Below are 21209 nucleotides of genomic sequence, written 5' to 3'. Positions count from 1 at the left end.
ATGTGGCTGAACAGGAGAGTGGAGAAGGAACAGATTAATGATGAAGAATGCAAACTAGGACTTTGGTATAAAGTTATCATCATGTCCAGATGTTTGTTTTGCCTTTGACAGTTGTTGGAACTTTCACTTAAAAAATACGGGATATGCATCTAGTCTTTAGGCACCTACATGCATTTAAAATGCCTGTGATATATTTAATAAACTGAGCCTTATACATGCAGCACTCCAGTTCACCTGCAAAATGAGGAAGATGGTGACAGGGTAATATAATATAAAAAATGAAGTTTGCTTAAACATCAAGTACGTAATTTACTAATAGTACATAATAAGTATTAACAGATGCATCCAACAGTTATTCCAGCAACAAGCCAAGGTACTTCTTGTGCCTACAGATTGTAATATTGCCTCAGACGATGACTGTAAATCCATGTAAAATTTTGGGTGTATTAGATGTGTACGCCTGATATATCTTTACGTATATGGCATCTTTTAAAAGTTCATTACTGTTGGAAGCTTTTTAAAAATAAAAGTCACTTAAAAATGGACTTCTTCCCTTGAAAGTATTATGTATATCTGATTACTGTGCAGCCAAGTTGAAATACTCCCTCCATCTTCTATTCCAAAACAGATGGCAAATAATGAGCAAGTTGGAATATTCTCTGCTTATAGTATTTAGCTTGCGGTTAAGGACTTTCCAACTTTCTGGGTTAGCACCATCTCACTAGAAAACTGCTGTAGATCAAGGAGGACCAGCACAGCTGACATAATTCAGTCTCAAACCAACCTTCCCATACTTAATAGCCTCTTGTGTCAGCATGTGTCCTAAGCTTAAACATCTTGGATTGAATTTGGCTACAACCTAAGAGTACAAGGATCTGTTTAGCAGATGAGACTGGCAGGAACAGAGGAGCTTAATGTGGTCAGAGGTTCCGAAGGCAGTGGAAGAATTATGGCTGCTGATGCACTGAAGGTAAAAAGTGTATCAGCAGCCATACCCTTGTTCTTTTACCCTAGATCCTGACAGTTCTAATGCTTGGATTCCTACTGTGCCACCACTCAAATAGGAGAGGAGACAAAGTGGCAAGATTTTTCTTAAAGTTTCTGCAAGCCTACCAAGACTGCAATATTCCAAAGTAAACAGCTATCCTGAAAAAAACACACAAGTCTTAAGCAATTCAATTCACCACACTTACTAATGAAATTGTGTTCTATCACGTGATTACCAATTAATTATCCCTCATTTTAACATGTGACAGTAGGCCAGAGGCTTTCTTTCTCATTCCACATAAAAACACATATGTAGTGGTGCAAAAGACAATTGATTTGATGTTTTCCAGACTTAAAATTACTTTATACAAACAGCTTCTTCAAAATGATAAGCAATGGACTCATACCTCCTTAAATGTGTATTGCTAACCTTGTTTATTTCTTTAAAAAAAATAAAAAATGACTGTGTCTCAAGTCAACTCATTAAATCATGCTACTTCCTTACATAGGTTAAGATAATTTCAGAAGTATAAAATACATATTCCTTATTAATTCCGGTATTCCTTAAATTTTCTTGTTAGACTAGCGGCTATGGGATGATCAGTTCTCCTCCAGCCAGAGTGCCAACATGGCTTAGATTATACTCTCCCCTTCAGCTAGCAGATTGATGCAACCTCAGAATTACTAGTTTTGGATAAACATGAATGGCAGAGACTACAGAAAAATTTTCATTATCTTTTTTTAAAACAACATACAGGAATAAAATAGAACCACAACTTTGATTTACAAAGCATAGCTTTAATTATACAGATTGCTTCAACGAGTTTTCAAATGTAATTTTAAAAAGTCACCAGTGTTTTAATACATGTGCTCTGAAATAACATTATAACACTTGCTTTTGAAATACTTATTGCTAATATGTTAGTATTTGTTGAGTTTTACCAAGCGTCAACTATTGAATATTTTTATATTTTATAACTAATTCATCATTGATATGCCATCTCTAGATGTTCTTTAGTGCATATATACTCTTGAAGTGACGCAGGTATTACTCTGATTTACAGGTTATGAAGACCTTAAGTATGTTTGCCAAACTCAAATGGGAGCCATGCTTAAATTACAGAAAGAAAAAGCAGCTAATCTACTGAGTGGCATAAATAATGAGAAGATAATGACTCAGTCATGAAAGCTAACAAGTTTACATACTTAGAGCTTCAGCTTTAGTCTTGGTCTTGTAAGGAATGTGAAATACCAGAAAGCAAACAATTGCCTGGCCCACAGCATTCTGGTATAATCACAATAATCTGGGGAATTCAAATATATCGTGAAGAATTTCATACGAAACAAATTCTGTTAAAGAAGATCCTTTAATGAAATTATATATTTGACTCACGGAGTAGATGAAGAAATTTGGATGGAAGTCTTCAGGGCCAGTCAGGCACCAAGTGGTTCTCTTTCTATTGCTTCCCAATGCATACCTTAAGGAGTACCAAGGTACATACAAACTTAATTTTGGCTTTTTTAATGAATTATCAGCAAAGGCACCAACTTGGAGGTAATTTCTTATCATATGAAAACTGTTCAGCCACAGTTGCTTTTGAATAAGCCCAACAGCAGACAGAAAGTGGCTTCCACTGACCCACATGACAGTGAACAAGTAGCAAGAATCTGGTATGCCATTAGTAACCTCCCAGGCACTTGCTTTTTTAAGGGTCCTTTTCAAACCAGTCTTGCAGTGTTTGTAGCTTTCTATACCACTGAAACCTGAGTTAGATAAATATACTCTTCTAGAGAGCAGGAATTTCTTTAGCAATGTTGTACAGACTCTAACGTGACTTCTAAAGGCAGCATACAGTTTGAAAATAGATTCAAATTGGTTTTCAATGTATTTTTCCCTTGGATTTTAGGTTCTCAGAATACAACGTAACACTGATTTGCCATCACTACGAGACAGTTGACTTCTATGTAATTCTTGATGTGTCACCTAGCATATTGTATATTAGAAAAAAACCCCACCAATTCATCAATGAAACAATTTCATTTTGAAAAGTACTTTACCTGTAACTCACGACACAGAAAGAAGGCAATTTAAATACGTTACAAAGAAAATCCAATAATGATGAGAATGCAGTCTTAGAGACCTGGGGGTTTGAGGCATGGACTTTTTATTTACAAAGTGATGTCAGAAGAATCAGAAAGGCATCTGAAATGAGGCAGCATAAAAGATGCAAGGATCTCACAATTAACTTTCACGGTGGAAAGGTCCAGGATGAAACACGCTGCTTGTTCAAACTTTTTGGGAGAGAACATGAAGGATCTTAGTTCTTAAAAATGCTGCCTGATAAATCATGTCACCCATGTGACTCACCAAAACCATTGTCTGCTAAAGTTCCAAACACATCAGCATTTAACAGAGGTTTCCAAAGGCCAAAATGAGTCTCTTCAGTCACTAAATGAAGATTCACTATCAGAACTCTCTTCTGCTTTCCCATCATCTCCCCAGGCAGGGACAGGGGCATCTGGGGTCCTGCAGGCAACAAAAATGTTCTGTGTTGTAAATCTTAGAAGAAGGCTGAGAACACGAGCAGCTTATCATGCAGTGCTAATGTCCTTCCACCACAACTGCACACACTAATAAACATTTAGCACATTAACTGTCTACAGTTTACAAACTCACACCATACTGATATTGCTTCACTTACAACTTAAACAAGGAACCATAAATCACCGGACATCAAAACTCTGTAAACATCAGTTTGAACGCACACCTTTGAAGCTACTGGAAAGAATGACAGATCACTACGAAGTGGCAAACACTAGTAGAAAGAGCAGAAAGCAGGCAACAGTGATTAATTCCTTTTTTTTTTTCTGCCTTCAGGGGTTCTAGGGCTGAAGGGAACATGCTGTACACCATTAAGCAGTGTAAATAGTACATGAAAAAAAAGACAGGAAATGAACAACATTGTATCCAACTAAAACTGCAGGGATAATTTAGAGAAGAAAAAAGGAATTACTCAGAGTGGAATTTGGCTAGAACATTGAGTTAAATTTGACATGCAAGAGCAGCCATGGGATTTTTACTGACTACAAATGATCAGACCTCTTGTATTTAGCTTTTAAGAGAATATTTTAAGATAGATCTAACATCATCTCAAAACATCAGCTCAGGGAATCTACTGGGAAAGAAGGGGAGATAAGTAAAACATCTAAAGACTAACTAACACTACTGACTAAAGATGATGGCTCTCCCCAGAGTCTCCCTCCTAAAAGTATGTAAGGAGTTTGACAACAGAAGCAAGACTAAGCCTGGTAAATTCTGAAACCAGGGTAGAAAACAAAAACACAATTATACTTGGGGAAGGGGAAGAACGATCTTCACAGAAACTAGGTTCCAGGATGACAATTAACTACTCTCTTTTTGATAAAATACTACATTCTAAACTAAGCTGACAATTGTTTATTTGTCCTATTGTTATTTATCTCAGGTCTACCCCTGTGTGTCATGCCATGGTTTTCCAGCTTTAGTTCTGTTTGTTATAATTTCTCTTGGATATCCCTCAGGTACCTCTGAAGTACTTCTAAACATTTTGGGTGCAAAATAGGAAGTTGAAAGTGTATTAAAGAACTATAAGAGAGCCTTCTCCCTCACCCCAGCACACCTCTAAAAAAATTAAGAAAGCATTTGCTTTCTCATGCAAATATCCCTTCACAGTATTATTCCTTGTTGCCGCAGTAATGAGACAAAACAGAGGAGCTGTGCAAAGACGCGATCTGGAGAGACCAGTGCAAAAACCCTCCTCTAGTAAGAAGAGGAAGATAGCAATGAATTCCTTTAGTTTGTGAGAACAGGACAAACTCTCCTGGAACTCTAGACAGGCAAGAGAGGAAGGATAAGAAACACAAGTTAAAAATAGGTAAATTGGAAGCTTGATAAAATAGGCAGTTATAAAACTCTGTAAAATGTTGAGAAAGGAGTGATAACGTAAGTAGAACAGCCAAAGGAAGAGAGTATAAGTGACTCCATGTTATTAGAATTTGCACCTCTGCAGCCACAAAAAATCCACACTCAGTCACTGGCAAGTAGCTGGGAGAGTCTGCAGTAAGCAACTGAGCATACAGCAATAGGTAAATTGTCCTGATTTTCAGTGGGACTCAGTAAGCAGTATTAAGGAATTCAAAGACCCCAAAAATGTGGTGTGAATTGGCAATATAAAGAAAAGAACAGTCTGATATTGAGACAAGAAAGCAAGAAAATTAGAAGAATGGTCACCCACTCCTCACTCCTAAAAATAGTATGCATTATGCACCTTGCCAAATAATTAACTTTCTTTAATCAGGCAGACTTCCTATGCAGTTTTTAAATCAGTAACATTTTATAGAAAATCTGCCTAAGCATTACTGTTGCACAGAATCTTTGAAGATTGACTTTGAGACCAAATACCACACATATTCCATAAGTCCCAACCCACAGGAATAACATTTCTATCCTAACCCAAAATGGTCAATCCAAAAGTAGGTTCTTTTTTTTAAGAAGCTTTTGAAATTTTAACTTATTTTTATCTATTATAAAAATCCATCCCATTATGAAGAAATAGCAGTGGCTACAGAAAGGTATGGACCAGAAATGCACAGTAGAAAACACAGCACATTTAACACACATATAGTAAAACCATGTTTGACAATCCTGATTCTTATTTGTGTTCTCCTTCTTTTTTCAAATCTGATTAGTAAAAATATCAAATGAAGAATAATTACTTTAGGCTTATTTAGACACAAGGAAGTAGCTGGGAGTTTTAAGTGGCTCGACATATGATGATAATTCAGTTTCCCTATATATTTATTTATTTTATGAAACAAGTTGCTGGTTTCAGAATAAGCCTTTCCAAAATGTTAAAAGATGTCACTGGGAATGAGAAGTGGACTTTCTAATACACTGATGGTTCCTGAACAGGATGTAAGTGTTCCAAACAGTTTAGTGGCTATTAATGTAAGAATGAAAGTTAGCTTTTTCATCAGTTTAACAAACTGTGAAACAGTACAGTAAAACTAAATTGTATGTCAAATGTAAAATAAGCCTAAAATTCATGCTCATAACCAGATAAGTAGCTTTGAGAATGAGTATTTATTCTTAATAGTTTTCACATCAGATTAGCTCAATCAGCAGTCACAACTTTGAACTGCTGACTTCAATTTATACTGTCAATGATCAAGTCAAGTTGTATAGTCCATCTACTGAGCGATTCAGGAAACAACTGCGTTGTCCCTCATGCATCTAGCAATAGAAAAGAGAGTTTGTTCTTACTCTACAATGATAACATTTTCTTACTGAAGTGTTCAAAGTAACTGGGAGAAAACCTCATACTCAGCACAGTGAAAATGTTACTGATGTATTATTTGGTTCCTCATCTCTAACTGCACATTGTTAAATGTTACCTTGTCACTGGCATACCCTTTTCTTGAACCTTTGGCTTGCAAAAAGTTCTATCATTTCCTCAAAGTCTGAATGGTAAAGTTCTGCAGCTTTCTGTTTGTGAGGGTACAGTAGCCACCCATTTATATTCTGATCTTTGTATTTCCTGGGCCTTGCCTCAGACTAGACAACACTGGAAAGACAGCTCATATCTGAGGTTGCATCTCTCCTCCTTTGGTACTGATGGCCCTCTTCAGACCTATAAATTGCTAAACATGCCTTTCACAGAAGAATTAGAAACCTGTTTTAATGCTGATAATTTATATTTGAAATACTATAAACAAGCTTTTCTAAGCAGACTTTTTCCCAAGCTTTTCAAGCACATGGTTGCACTGAGCCCTACTGGAAGTTATAAATTACTTACTCTAGAAGATCTGGATTTAGGCCTTCAGAAATCATTTTGTTTCGTATTGCCATTACAGGAACACCCTGTGTAGGGAGGAAGAAGAATAATATGAAATTACTGGACACAACAACTGAACTAAATTCCAAACGTTCTTCCAGACTACACATTCATACAAATTTATGGATGTCACTTGCTGAAAAAAAACGCACGGAATGATAATCTCAGTTGCCATCAGTATGAGCCTAGAAGCAAGAAATGACCAAGATCAAAAGCTCTCTTAATCCATTTTATATTTATGTCAAAACATCTAGAGGAAGTTGCAGGGAGATTATCAAGAATGGACAGATATATCTGCAATTCATGCAGACAAAACTGTTATGTGTATGGATGAGAATGTGAGGAAAGCATAAAGTAGCACAAAGACAGCAGAGAACAATTGTGCTAGAAAGATGAAGAAGACTTGGATATGCTGAATGTAAGCCAAAAAGGGAGGAAAACCAGGACAGTGGTTACTGCTCTGGACAAGTATCTGAAGACACTGCTAAAAACTGCAAAAGTCTTTAAAAAACATGTGGAAAAAGGCAAACAATACATAGGAACAGAAGCACAATTTAAAACTGATTCCTCTGAATACAACTTTTGTACAGTCAGGCTTGAATCTTCTATGACTTGTGGACAGATTTAAGCCAACTATGTAAGTGTTAAAAAAATTTCCTCCTTTCACTGCAAGTCCTTCCACAGCTTCTGCACTTTATTTTATTCAGCAACACCTAAAAATCCCCTCGTCTTGGACCGCAGATGCAAGAACACTTTGACCCACGTCGTCTTGCTAGACACATTCCAACAAACTGCTCCTATGTTTCCACTGCAGTTGCTCAAGGACAACTTCTTGCTTTGCCATATCCCTGTTGCAAACCATCAGAAGTATCACCTGGATAACTGCATGCCAAGATAGGAGGAAAGGAAAAATAACAAAGGGGACACAATTTCTGATTTCAGGGGACAAAGCTACTGGTAGTCTAGGAAAGACAGGAGAGGCCTCACAGTCTAAAAGAAAAGGAGTGTAAGATTCTTTTGGCACAGGACAAATATCCTATGTCCAAAGTAAGTAAAATAGTGATAAAATAAAGGGCAGCCATGACTAATGATCCAAAGAAGCATGTGGTACTAGAGACAGCTGCAGTAGCTTAACCTGGCAAAGTGAGAGCTAAGCTAGCTGTCTTACTGTGTTTTTCTCATGCAGTTTCACAATCAAGACTTGTGCATGAAGATTCTGGAATAATACACAGGTACATGGTTTCAGCAATTTTTAGGCATATCATCAAAATGTGACTCAAACAGTTGCAAGGTATTAGACTGTAAGAAAGAATTTCTCAGTAATTCACAACTAATTTACATTACAAAGGGGAAAGCACTGCAGTATTTCATGGCAGTTTAAAATATTCACTTATTTTAGTATAGATTTGGACACCAGTGATTGCATGTCTAAACAACATCTTGTACTACCTAATGGTTTTCCCCTTACTTGACTGCTCTTACTGGTCCTTTCCACAGCTCAGAAGTCACTGATGAAGTATTTATGCATCAATTCAAACCAACTGAAAACAAGACTGAGTCAAATCAGAGAAAGCAGAATTGGTATTCGTTTTCAATGAAAGGGAGCTTGGTATATGAACTTGTAGGAATGGACTGAAAACTGTTATGTTTTCACATTCATACTTGGAGAAGGGTTTTATTCCAAAACTGTGTGCACCAATATATGTAAGAAAAAATCCATCTTGGTACTCTCATATAGTCACAGATTTACAAAACACATTTGGAGTTTAATCAGAATATCCTTTAACAATGCACTTTTTTCCTGAATGAAAACAAGTAAGATTGTACCTGAATCTGTTTATAATACAATTAGGACATTGTAATTATCTTTCATACTTCCAGAAGTCTTAATCCAGAAAATCACAGCCTAATACTGCTGTGACCCTAAATCTTACTAAAATGAAACAGACAACTATTTTAAACCTAAACCATAACTACCCTCAGCATACATCCCCACTGAAAAGGCACAGGTGTATTTTTCTAACATAGAAGCCAGTGCTGAATTTCCATCGCATTTGTCTCTGCCCAGCTAAGATCTGAAATAATCCGAATCACTACACATTCAAAACAATATACCCCAGCCCTACTCCCAGCCTGGTCCTGCAGCTTAGGAGATGCAGGTCCTGGAGAAGCCCCAGTGCAGGCAGGAATCTTGTTGCAAAATAGGCTTTGGTTCTCCATAGTGCAGGAGGTGGTCACATATCATCACTGCTGGCAATTCCTGAAGATCATGCATTCTCCATGTGTTTTTTATTTCAGTCCTTTAAAGAAAGGATCAATCTATATCAGGCCAGTCTTGGCATCTGTGCAGTCATGTCTGATGTTTAGAATCAAGTAAAAAAAGTATTTGTACTCCAAACATAAGTTCATCTGAAATTGCAGATTGCTCCTATCACACTCCCAGTAGAAGTGTTCTGAACATTTGTCGTAGCAAATCTGATACTGTTTTTGTAAGGTTTGCTTGAATATTATTGTTGTGTATTTAAAAAAAATACATGAATTAAATACGCTCATCTGTACTCCATCAAAATGTGTATGTTGTTATTTCACAGAACAGCTATATTTGATGTAAAAGAACTATCTCTCCATGGTGCTAATTCTTAAATACTATAAATACTGTAAGAAATAAATAAATGATCAGTTTAAACAACGCTTCAGCTAGTAACTTACTTTGGGCAAATAAATGACACTAACTGAAATACTTGACAAAAAGACGAATCTGGCAAATACAAAAGCCCCCGTTAGTTTGTAGTATGTTAGTTTGACTTTCCTACCACACTGTTTACAACTGGCAGAGGAGTCACCAGGAACTGTCAGTACAAAGAATAAATGTAGAAAGTGAGATCTGACTCTAGCAGTCACCAATAAAGAAAAGCCAGAGTAATTAGACCATCAAGCATTTTCATATCCACTTTGAAGTCTGGCATTAAATCAATACACTAACATAGGATTCTACTCTCGGCTACTACCCCACTGGTAGGTTTTCCAAATGTTTTGTAATAGGCTACCCATAAAGTGCCAATTTGTGATTCAAATGAAGAATAAAGTCTGGAACATCAGCCAAAGTATCAAACACACCAACTGTAATAATTACTCTGAAGAGGGAGTGCAACTGTGAAGCTAGTTTTAACACAAGCAACATCTTACAATTAAGCAGTCGTATTTTCTAGAATCACAATATATATTTTAGAGGAAATTTTCCACTGACATCTTGAAAATTAAGACAGATTTTTTTGTTTCCAAACAAATTTTTAATTTTGCAAATGTGAAAAAAGATTTTAAAAAACATCACCAAGAGTCTCCCATTCACCTTTTCTCACCTTCATTAGTTTTCATGCATGTAAATATTGGTATTAAAAACATTTATTTCCTATTTACCTATAGAATAGCTCACAGATAAAAGAGAAAAACAAAACTTGCATCGTGAATAACAGGAAAGTGAAGTGGAATGAAGTAGTGAAGCAATTCTTTTCTCTAGTTTGAACCCTACAGAAACATCAAATACTCTTGCTCTGGACTATACTAGCAAACCTGCATTTTGCACCCTACAGCAAAACCGAACTGTAATCATGTCTGTATATAGGGAATAACACTAATTCTGTCAGAATAACTACACTTTCAGTGGCAACTCCTGTGACTCCAGCTAATATCATTCTGCATTTACACATCTTCACACTGTTCACAATTACACTGGCAGGAAGATCTTGCGTGAAGCTGTCTGAAGGAATGTATCATATCAACTCACTTATTAAAGATGTGCTAGAAATATTGTGAAGTTATTCTAGCTTAAAGATTACTGTCATAATATATTTACAGACATTTCCAAACATTTAATGTTCACTTACAGCTGTATGTGACGTTCTACCTAAAAATAACAGGAGTACTCAAAGAATGATAAAAGAACAGACTTACCACTTGTACCATTTTGAGATATCTGGCATATCTTGGATCCTTGGCCACAGTTCTGACATTTTCTGTTGCTGCCTCCATTTTCTGTAACCCTTCTTCATGTATATTGTTCTGCTGTATACAAAGAAGATAACACCTTAATATAGTTAGGTATGCAGACCTGAAGCATGCAGAGATCTCAATCCATAATACTTGTAATTTAAGGATAAAGTGTAACTCTTCTTCATCAAGACTATTCTCATCTACAGTCATTACTGAAAAACATAGTTCTAGATCTTTACAGCTGATTGATCTCTTCCAATAGACCTGTTTCTTCCACCTGCTTCAAATGACACTAGAAACTTGACACAGGGAGGTATATTCGTGCCGTGTTAGTTATGATTTATTACTTACTCCAGATTGAGGTGATACAGCTGTCTGTTGATCTGTAGTAGCTTGTGCCACAGGACCATTTGTAACACTGTTCATATTTGCACTGGACACTTCAAATTTCACATCTTCTAGGCCAGGAATAGAGGATAACTGAATGTACAAAACATCATCAAGTAAGCAATGAGCATATTATAAGTCTGCATGCACAATAAAATCTGCAGTATGCTAGTAAAATGGTAACTGGTTTTGGTATTTCAACTGGCAAAAACCAACAAAAAAAGATTTTTCAGGTGGCTTCTACAACAAAAAACCCAGAAGATGCCATTGGAACTCTCACTGCTAACATAGAGATGCAGTGCAGGAAAGGCTTCAACATCTTCCCAGCATTTTGCTCCTCCACTTACCAACCACACCAGAGCTGTGCCATCTTCTCTGCTACTTCATCTACAGTGAAAGACATCATGACAAGAACAGCTCTATTACCCAACAGATGGGTGACTGGTTACAGATTTTGCAATTTTCCACATCTTTCACTCTCTTTTAAAGAAATACTGAGAGTGGATATTAAACATGCCACATATCTATTTGAAGGAACTTCTAATTAATATGATTATGAAAAGTTCTGCTATAATTATTAATAGTGATAATTCCTAAATACTCTGAAATAAATTAGTTAGTAAGCACTGTTTGTACTATTACAGTATTTCATTCACAAAGATCTTAACGAACAGTTTCAAGTTGTCCTACCCCTGCTCCCAGAACAGCTAATCAAAATGAACCATTATTGAAAGAAAGACTGGTTAAAACTTTACAGGGGGTATTCTTTTTTAATCTTTCTTTTTTTCTTTTAGCAAATTAAATGATAGTATATGACTACAGATTATATCCTTTTCTCGTTTTAGCTAAAGAAGATGCATCAGACATATTTGTGCTAGCTTGTATCCAATTCAGGTCACATTTCAGTATCAAAATGTTTACAAGGCGTCTCCATAGTTACTTATACCAGCTGAAATCCTTAGAGTCCAATTAACACTTACAAAGATACTTCAGTTTTACAAAGGGGGCAAAAATTTCTTATTAGAGTTTGCATGGCAAATGCTATTTCATAATGCAACCCTGCAACCTGTTCAATATTTTAATATCAGGAAACTTGTCTCCATTTTCTTAAGATCAAGCAGTGCAATAAAATTAAGACAACTAAACTGCTGTATAGTTCAGCTGCCCTTTCAAGATTGGAGATTTCTTTTCCTGTTCATTATTTTGATTATACTCATATATTCATATGTACATTATCGAACATAAAAATGACATTTCCAGTATGTGCTGCTGGTTCCTTTCTTCAGTATCAACTACATGCCTTGGGTGACATGGTTTAGTGTGAGGTGTCCCTGCCTGTCGCATGGGGGTTGGAACTAGATGATCTTAACGTCCTTTCCAACCCTAACTATTCTATGGTTCTATGATTCTATATTCAGATGTAACACAATGTAAGCAGCAAGGCACGCAAAGAGAGAGTTTGCTATGTGAGCATTTCATATTAGCACCTTCAAATCATTACAAAAACGTATTTGCTCAATTCAGACTATGAAAAGGAAGCTAGTTCATGTAGCCTAGGAAGCTGTCACTGTTAGAAAACAAAGTCTGCATACATACAAACCTTTGCATCCAAAATATTGAGTGTTGTTTCAATTTGTTGGATACGGAGAGAGAGTGCTGACAATTTCTAGAACAGAAAAATAGTACATGAAAGACTTCCTTAGGCACTTGTACATATAAACCAGTTCACCTAAACAAAAATCACTTGAGTCTCTCACCTGCTGAAGGCAGAGTAGAATGTAAATTAAATAACGTTACGAAATGAGTGCAGCAATGACATCCCTTTTTAGTACAGTAGCTATAGTGGTTCAAATTTTAAATTATTTTACTAGGCAGTTAGTTTTGCCAGATAATGACTGACACATGTGAAGACAGATGATGTACAAAAGAAAGCCAAAGCAAATAGGGTATTACTTCGGGCAACTGGAGAATAAAAGTAGACACACTGTACTCTTGCAGTTACCGAAACAGCTTTCTTCCAAGCTTTTTCCAAATGTGGAAGATGAAAAGATATGAAGTGTGTGTACATTACTAAGCAAATGCAAAGTAGAAACATCTGATAAAGAATAGAGCAGGTGATTCAATGTCCTATACAGTCAAAACACGCAGTGAACCAGTACTAACCAGAAGCTTTATATGCTCCAGGTGCTCCTCAGTCAGATTTTGACTTCTTTTTTTTTTTTTCCCTTTTTAAATACAACCTAGGTTTTTTTGAACTATTCTGTAAGAACTGTCACTCTTTTAATTAATCACTACCATACTCCAACAGACCTGTCCAAGTGAAGCTGGCTAGTGTGCTGGCTGGCAGATATATATCACTCTGACAGCTTTCTGGCAAGTTGGCAAGACTCTGCCTGGCTCTGAAGCAGAACTTTAACACCCTAAGAAAATGGCAGTTTCTGCCAACATGCTAGAAAAAGTAAAAAGAAACTGACAGAAGTTAGTCTTTTTGGATAGCGCACTGACTTGTTTACAGATGGTTCTTTGTTCATGAAGAGGAGTTAGTTCCTGTTGAAAAGAACTATGTGCTCTTCATGTAGCTGGGGAAAAGGGAGGAAAGATGTACAAAAGACAGTTTTATAACTTTACAGGTGAGTTTGACTAGACAAGAGCCAAGAAATTTAGAGTTAAGGATGGTGTCAGCCCTAATTTTGAATTTCTTGGCTTCTGTTGATTTACACTGGGCCCTTTCACATTGAAAACACTTCTGTACTCCATAATAAAATACATTCATAAAAATACATTCATAAAAACTCATAAAATAAAAAAAAAATTCAAGAAGCTTATAAGGCAACTAACACTTTAGTTCTCCTGGGTAAGTACATGTTTAGGTTAATTAATAACCATTCTATTAAGTAGACTTCACAGCATTGCTGTGTGCTCAAGATGGCTTTAAATATGTATGTTCTGATTTCCACAGTGTCTATGTAAGAGGTAATATTGAGATCAAGTGATGACTGAGTTTTGGACAACTGACAACAGCATCATCAGGCAGTCACACTGCCCCACGTATCATGTTAAAATAAGTTTAAGAATTTAGAAAAAAAATTACTCTTGCTCCTCTGAAGCCCCATCTTTTGATGTGGTACCAAATTTCATACTTGTCACGGGTCTGGCTCTAAACCTCACTAACAAATAAGAGAAATTCTCAGATTACAGGGTTTAGTCTAATTGCATTTGACAGCTGTCCCAACCCTGCTGGCGAGGCTGTATAGCAGTCTTTGTGGAATAAAGTAGTGAACAGTTACAAAATAACTAGTAATGATAAAAAAAAGTTAATCTTAAAGCCACATTAGAACACACCCTTTCTACAAGGGAAGAATCACTTTTGTCCCCTTCAGTGGACAATTCCAGTCCTGTCAGTCTGCTACATTTCTATTGACTCTAAAATCACCACAAAACCTTATTAACACTAAGTATCTTTGTTTTTCTCTTTTTTACAAGATACTAAAACTAAGTGCTTCATGTTCCATACAAATCGCTTGCCAAATTTTTTTTTTTTTTTTTACAGTCAGAGCTTAGTGTATCACCTTTTAAAATTAAAGGTGGTAAAATCTGAAAGCAAGTTTTGATGCAATACCCTAGGACAAAGATGAGAGGGATACTGACTATCAAAATGGATTCAGCACCCTAGGAAGATGGCAACCTTCTTCTGAAACAAGATGATATCCACAGATGGAGCTGCTCAGAACAAACTCCACGTATCAAAATGTTCAAAGACCGTGCCAAACATAAAAGTCTAAGGAAACAACAGGATTAAGTGTGGTATAATCAGCAGCTAAGGTGGATATCTTGGGGAAAAAAAAAAAATCTGTTTTAAGCACTTACTTGAGAAAAAACTTGAACAGAAAGCAGACTACATTTTTTTGATTTAACCTACCAGTATTGCTGCATCAAAAATATTTTTTATTTTTCATTGTATAAAGTGACAGGTGGGAAAATGATAAACATACCTCTTCACAAACAGTAGAAAAACGGTTGAGAAACTGCACTGTGTGAACCACAAACTGGTTTAGAAATGCTACAGTTCTTTTCTGCTGAATAGCAGGCACCTGCATTAAATAACAGAAGAAAATTAGATCATACACAGATGTCAGTTCTCACATACGGATTCAAAGATCTGTTTAAAAATGCACTTTTTAAAATAAATTATTCTAGAAATCTGCCTCATGTACTTCTCATGAATGATAACATAAACAATTTTTTAGTATCTGTATGTATACATGCATACAAAATCCTTTTTCACTAAAAATCTACTGACAGTTGAAAAGTTGCAGGATTTACAGAAAAGCCAACAAGATCCATATAAGGCCTGTCTCATTTAAGAAAACAATTTTAAATGGAATTGTGAACATTGCTGAAAATCAGTGTTAAAACTTTTAAAAAACAAAGAGGAAATCAGAATCTTTCCTTATGACGCTTCAAAAGGAAGAGCAAACTTGGTCATCTGTACAAATACTCAACAAAGGTGGTTACACCACCACCATAATAAAAAATAGAGTACTGGAATTGCCATCTCAGTCTCTAGTGACTCCTCATACTTTTTCTTATTTACAATCTCAGACTATCCTAAAATTACACATTACTGTCACTCCTCCAAGTCAGACCAGATGCACACATATTTTCGGACTAAAAGATAGAATGTTATGTTTGTTGAAAAAAAAACCAAGAAAAAAAAAGAGCCTGGTGCTCATAGTGTAACAGATAGTTGGCTTTTTTATTTAACCTTTATACAAGACTGTAATGATGAACATTCACACAAATGTTTATGTATAGCATTATAGTGCCTCAGGGTTAATTACCTTGGACAACAGTTTAAGTCTTAAACTTCACACAGGAAATTACCCTATGGAATCATAGTTGGTTAAAGTGAAGGATTTACAAAGAAAAATGATTTGTATCTAAGTTTCAGCTGCACTGAGCAAGTCTCTGCTCTTCACCTCTTCTTTAGTCTGCCATTTGCGATAGGAGCCGTTCACTATACTTTGACAGTCTTAAGATATCCCTGACCTTTTGTGAGACTTTTGTGGGACTTTTGTGGCTGCTATCTCAAGTTTTCAGTCTGTACACCTGTATGGTCGGGTCTGCTAAAGTTTACTTCTGTAGTTCCAAACCTGTCAAGCAGTGCTTACGAACTTATGAGGCAGCACAAAAGATGTAAGGATCACTGTACTATCTTTATGTTTTGTATTTGAGAAACAAATGGTTTTGCATCATTAAAAGACACAGACAGGTAGCTTTGCGCTTACTTGCCTCACAGGGATTTGGCTCACAGTTCTGAGACTGAAACGGCTTTGCCTTTGCGAGACTGGCTATCGCAAACCAGCAGCAAAACGCCGTTGGAAAACATTAATACTGCGTTCCTGGGGAGACTGCTTAAGCCAAGACCCCGCTGCGAGAGCTGTGCCCCTGGTGCAGGGACAGCGGTGGGGCTGCACGGCTGGGCAGCCCCAGCACACCGCCCAAAGCAGCCCTCCTTGACCGTAGCCGCTGAGCGCCCCGGCTGCCCCAGGGTGCCTGGGGCGTCTTCAAGGCCGCTGTCGGGCCGAGCCGAGCCGGGCCGGGCCAAGCAGCGGAGGCGGGGGAAAGCAGACGCGGCTCGCCCAGCACCAGGGCCAGCGCAGTGCCGCCAGAGCAGGAAGAGGCACAACTCCGGATCCCCGGGCGACCGCAGCCCGTACCTTGGTGAGGTCAATGCCGGAGCCCACAATGGGCAGCCCGTCCTCGTCCATCCCCGCCGCCCCAGGCTCGCCGGCCGCCTCCCGCTGCACCCCGGAACTCTCTGGTGCTCCGAACGCGACCTCTTGAGCTTGGCCCGGAAACAAACACTCCACTCCAAGGCGGTCCGCATACACACCTCCTCTCCCACCGCACGGCATCGCGGGAAGTGTAGTCCGTGGGAGGGGGGCAGCTGGAGGGCGGAGCCTCAACTCACCTCCGCCGGCCTATGGCTGACCGTGTGACCCGGGCGGGCAGCGCACAGAGCAGGGAGCTGTGGCCAGGTGCTCCCGAAGTACAAATGCACCGCTTTTACCCAAATTAGGTAAAAGGCTAGTGAATAAGCTGTTTCAGTGCTCACATGCATAATTTGAGTGGTGAAGGGCAATGCTTTCAATACAGGGAAAAAAAATAATGAGCATCGAATGACCATGGGTTCTGATGAAAAAGCAGCATGCCCGTAATCAGGTTAGAAAGGACTCCTGTACGTTACACAAAATGGGGAAAGAGGTGTATGGCTGTGACCTAACGTTTCTGTTTTGTTCAGCAGTACCCACCACTGGTTTCACTTGTTTCTTGGTGTGCAAGTACTTCTGTTTTCAGACAAGGAACCTCAGAGGTACCAGGCTCCAAGGAAATAAGGATTAGGCCTCAGGTTTCCAGATTTTCCCCTGGAAGAATTCTGTAAAATAACCAACCTGTTGGGTGTAATTTTTTATTTGTTGGGCTTGGGGTTTGTTGTTTTTTTTTTCTGTCTTCAGTGGTTGCTTGTATTATCTTCTCTTTACAACAGGGTCAAAGGACTGAGCAGACCATTTAGGAATGGGGTCCCAATACAAACGTGGGTTGAACTCCTCTAACAGGTTGCATCTCATTAGAAAGGGTTTCCCATCTCCCTTTCTTGCTCCCCACTGATGGCTTCATGCACTCATTTTACCATGTATCAGTTAAAACATACAATGATACCTTCCTTAAGGCATTTCACATTGCCACTTTGGCAGAGAACTAGTATTGGAGGAGGGTGTTTTCTGCTTGGTTCATGAGTTGAATCAGATCAGGCAAATTGTACATTGAACACCAGAGTCTGGTGAGCAGGGTTACCTGGCTTTGGCAGCAAAAATACAGGTAACTGCTACCTCATGCAACTTTACTGTGACGTTTCAGAACAGCGACAGAAATACTTCTTTTTGGACACACATCTGTTTGGCTTTGAGCAACGTGATCTAGTGGAAGGTGTCCCTGGCCCATGGCAGGGGTTGGAACTAGATGGTCTTTAAGGCCTGCTCCAATCCAAACAATTCTCTGATTCTGTAATCTAAATACTGCTACATTTAATAAAAAAAAATGTCTAAAGCTGTTAAGAATCTAGCATAGTCTGAAGCTATCGGTAGGAAGCTTCTCATGTGATGAGATGAATAAAGATGCACTAATTACTTTAATACCTTGAAAATAAGCACCTAAATGTGATATGCTAATTTAAAATCTAACAAAACTCTGTTTACTTCCAAATTATTACAGCTAAGCATTCTACAAACACATAGAATCGGTAACAGTACACAGAGCACTTGAATCTTACTCATTTACATAGAATTCTCATTTATGTACTGAAGCAGCTCCTCCTTGGTTTTATATTTATTACTTTCACAATGTATTTATTACTAACCTGCTGTCATATGCACAACATTATTACTCTCTTGCTGAAATACTATAGCCAGGTCTTTTGCCTATACTAATTACTGAACAACCTGCGTTTCGTACTGTTTTGGAACAATAACATGTAGTTGGCTGTTTCTCACATCTCCCAAAAGACGGACAGGGGTTAGTCTACCTCTAGTTCAGTAGGTTTAACCTATCTTCTAGTAATTGTACAAATTTTTGTTGGGCAAAGGGGCTGTTTGTTTAAATTATCTAAGTGATTTATATTACCACCTTAATTACCTCTAAACTTCCTCCCCTAAGTTATATCTGGGAAGAATTCATCCTATTTACCATAAAATGTCCATAATACTAGTTTTCCAGGCAATACCACAGAAGTTTAATGATGCAAATGCTTAGTCAGATCTTATCTGAATCTAGTGGTCTGTAAAGCTGGACAAGAAATCTCACAAGAGTATGCGCTTCTGTGAACTTTCTGGTACATTCTGCTTTTAATTTGGACAAAAATACTGCATAGAAAGGTGCAACACAGCACTTTTTCTCCCAGCTGGAATCAGGAAATCCAGGGCATCAAAAGTGAAAAAACAGAGTAGAGGAAAATGATCTAAAACTTTCCAAAACCCTTAAAAATGTTTTAATTGAACTGGGTAAACTGGAATTATTAATGACTTACACCCCAGTGAAAGGATTTATAAAAAAAATAATTGAGTGATAATATCCAGATTTACTGTGTTATCATTTGAAAAAGTATTTTGTACCAGTATCCTGTATACATGTACAGGATGATAAATGTCAAAAGGACGGACATAAATACTGCAGTATGTAACTGCTGGCTGTTCAGCTGAACACTAGTATTTTGAAAACGTTAACCTTTCAGGATGCTGAGGCTAACTTGGAGCATAAAAGCTAATTGTATTACAGAAAACTGACCAAAGCTTTGTCTTCAGCATTAGTAAGAAATATTTGTCTTGTGATTAGTGTACACTAAAAAGTAAACCAACAGCACAGGTTTCAAAGCACTGCAAGTGATCTACTACATATATTTTTATATTGCACAAAATCAGAGCCTCTAGTCAACTGTGAAAGAAAACTGCACAGGCCGAAAAAAACCTGGCAAGTGCTACTGTAGCTTACAGTGTCTGTATGCATTTTGCACGCTTATATACTGTTACAGGTCCCAAGACACAGTATTCTGTTAAAATCAGTACAGAACTCAAATAGCTATACAACTTAGAGGCAAGTTAAACAGAAACAAAAAGCTGATCCAAAAAATTTCCAGACATGGTGTTACCTGATCCTCCACAGGGGCAACAGTTGTTTTTACTAGGGTGGTCCAATGAACAGCTGAAAAGGTCAGAGTGTGGATTAACATTTTTTTGATGGGAGTCTTCTAAATCCATGCTTGCAACGGGTATTCTAGTAAAGCTTTCTATATGAAACTGATACTGCTTCAATGATTTTTCCCTCAACTGAATTAAAAAGTCTATCTCAGTAATCTAAGTATGTCAGAATATGTACAAATTTAGCAATCAGAAGGTTCAGAGAATTACCAATCCTTGACAGTTAAACAGACTGAGAAATACAAATGTCAGGTGTTATGTGGGTTCTTTTAAAAAATAAAACTGAAATTAAATGATAAATGATTTGCAGTTCTCTGTAAATGGCTCTTCAAGTTTCAGTTTTCCAGGTGCTATGCTAAGGCAACATCAAAGGATTTTGTTCTGCATGGAAGGACATGGGGAACATGCTAAAAACATCATTTTATGTTTTCTGCATTTGTTTTGTTTTGGGTTTTTTTTCCTCAATACACATTTTATACTGGAAAGAAGTAATACAGAGAACCTGGAACTTGGCAAGATCATTCCATTCTTGGTAAATAGTTTTTAGTCTTTAAAAACAGAGTATTAAAAATAAACATTCTGGCTTCTGAATTAACTACCGAACAAATGAGTTTCTGCCCTCTGCCCCCTTGGTTTTAAGCAATTCTAAATAGAAAGTCTTAGTCAGGATGGACCTGCACATAACATAACACATACTGCCCTTGTCCATATGGGTGCTGAGTATACTATATGATACTTTGCATAGCCAGGCACTATGTACAGCTTTGCTCTGAGAGTGGACAGAAAAAAATAGGTATGTTTCAGTTTCACTACACATTCAGAAGAATAACAGTGCTCCAGTCCAATCCTTCCTGTCAGACACACATTTAGCTGTGTCTGTGAGCCAATTAAACTTACAGTTAAAGCTGTACTATGGTCAAAATATGGATATGAGAGATGAACGAAGTGCTGTATCTTGAAGCATCCTCCATTAAGTACACACCAGCCAAGACTGCAACCTATGAGGCACTTTATTCTTCTTTGTGGTAAATTTTGTGGCAGTTGGAAAGGGAAATTTCTCAAGGGTATGAAATGATGAGAAATAAAATATGCCTTACTTTTTAAAAGGTGACTGTAATCTCACTTTTTGCTGTCCTAATTCTTAAATGGTCCAGCATAAATAGGGACAAACAAGAGAATATTTTAAGATCTATGTACTGCTAGCTAATATCGATGGTGA

General features: G+C 37.5%; 1 protein-coding gene across 4 annotated transcripts; it reads right to left on the bottom strand.

The window, feature by feature from the left end:
• Window positions 1-3135: 3135 nt before the first annotated feature.
• WASHC3 (WASH complex subunit 3) lies at window positions 3136-17099 on the bottom strand. Of its 4 annotated transcripts, none has more exons than XM_061371898.1 (7): window positions 16958-17099; window positions 15230-15328; window positions 12838-12903; window positions 11202-11330; window positions 10812-10922; window positions 6822-6886; window positions 3136-3514 (listed from the first exon to the last, which is right to left on the bottom strand). In XM_061371898.1, the coding sequence occupies exons 1-7, from the start codon at window positions 17006-17008 to the stop codon at window positions 3430-3432; spliced, it is 606 nt and encodes a 201-aa protein (XP_061227882.1). In that variant the 5' UTR covers window positions 17009-17099; the 3' UTR covers window positions 3136-3429. The 4 variants fall into 4 exon arrangements, with proteins under 4 accessions (XP_061227882.1, XP_061227883.1, XP_061227884.1 ...); XM_061371899.1 differs by having other exon boundaries at window positions 10812-10919; XM_061371900.1 differs by lacking the exon at window positions 6822-6886.
• Window positions 17100-21209: the final 4110 nt, after the last annotated feature.

This window comes from Neopsephotus bourkii, unplaced genomic scaffold (assembly GCF_033783945.1).
Source record: "Neopsephotus bourkii isolate Nb327-2 ecotype Australia unplaced genomic scaffold, CSIRO-AGI_Nbou_v1 NB_1589, whole genome shotgun sequence".
NCBI classification, from domain to species: Eukaryota; Metazoa; Chordata; class Aves; order Psittaciformes; family Psittacidae; genus Neopsephotus; species Neopsephotus bourkii.
This window is presented reverse-complemented; position numbering and strand designations above follow the sequence as displayed.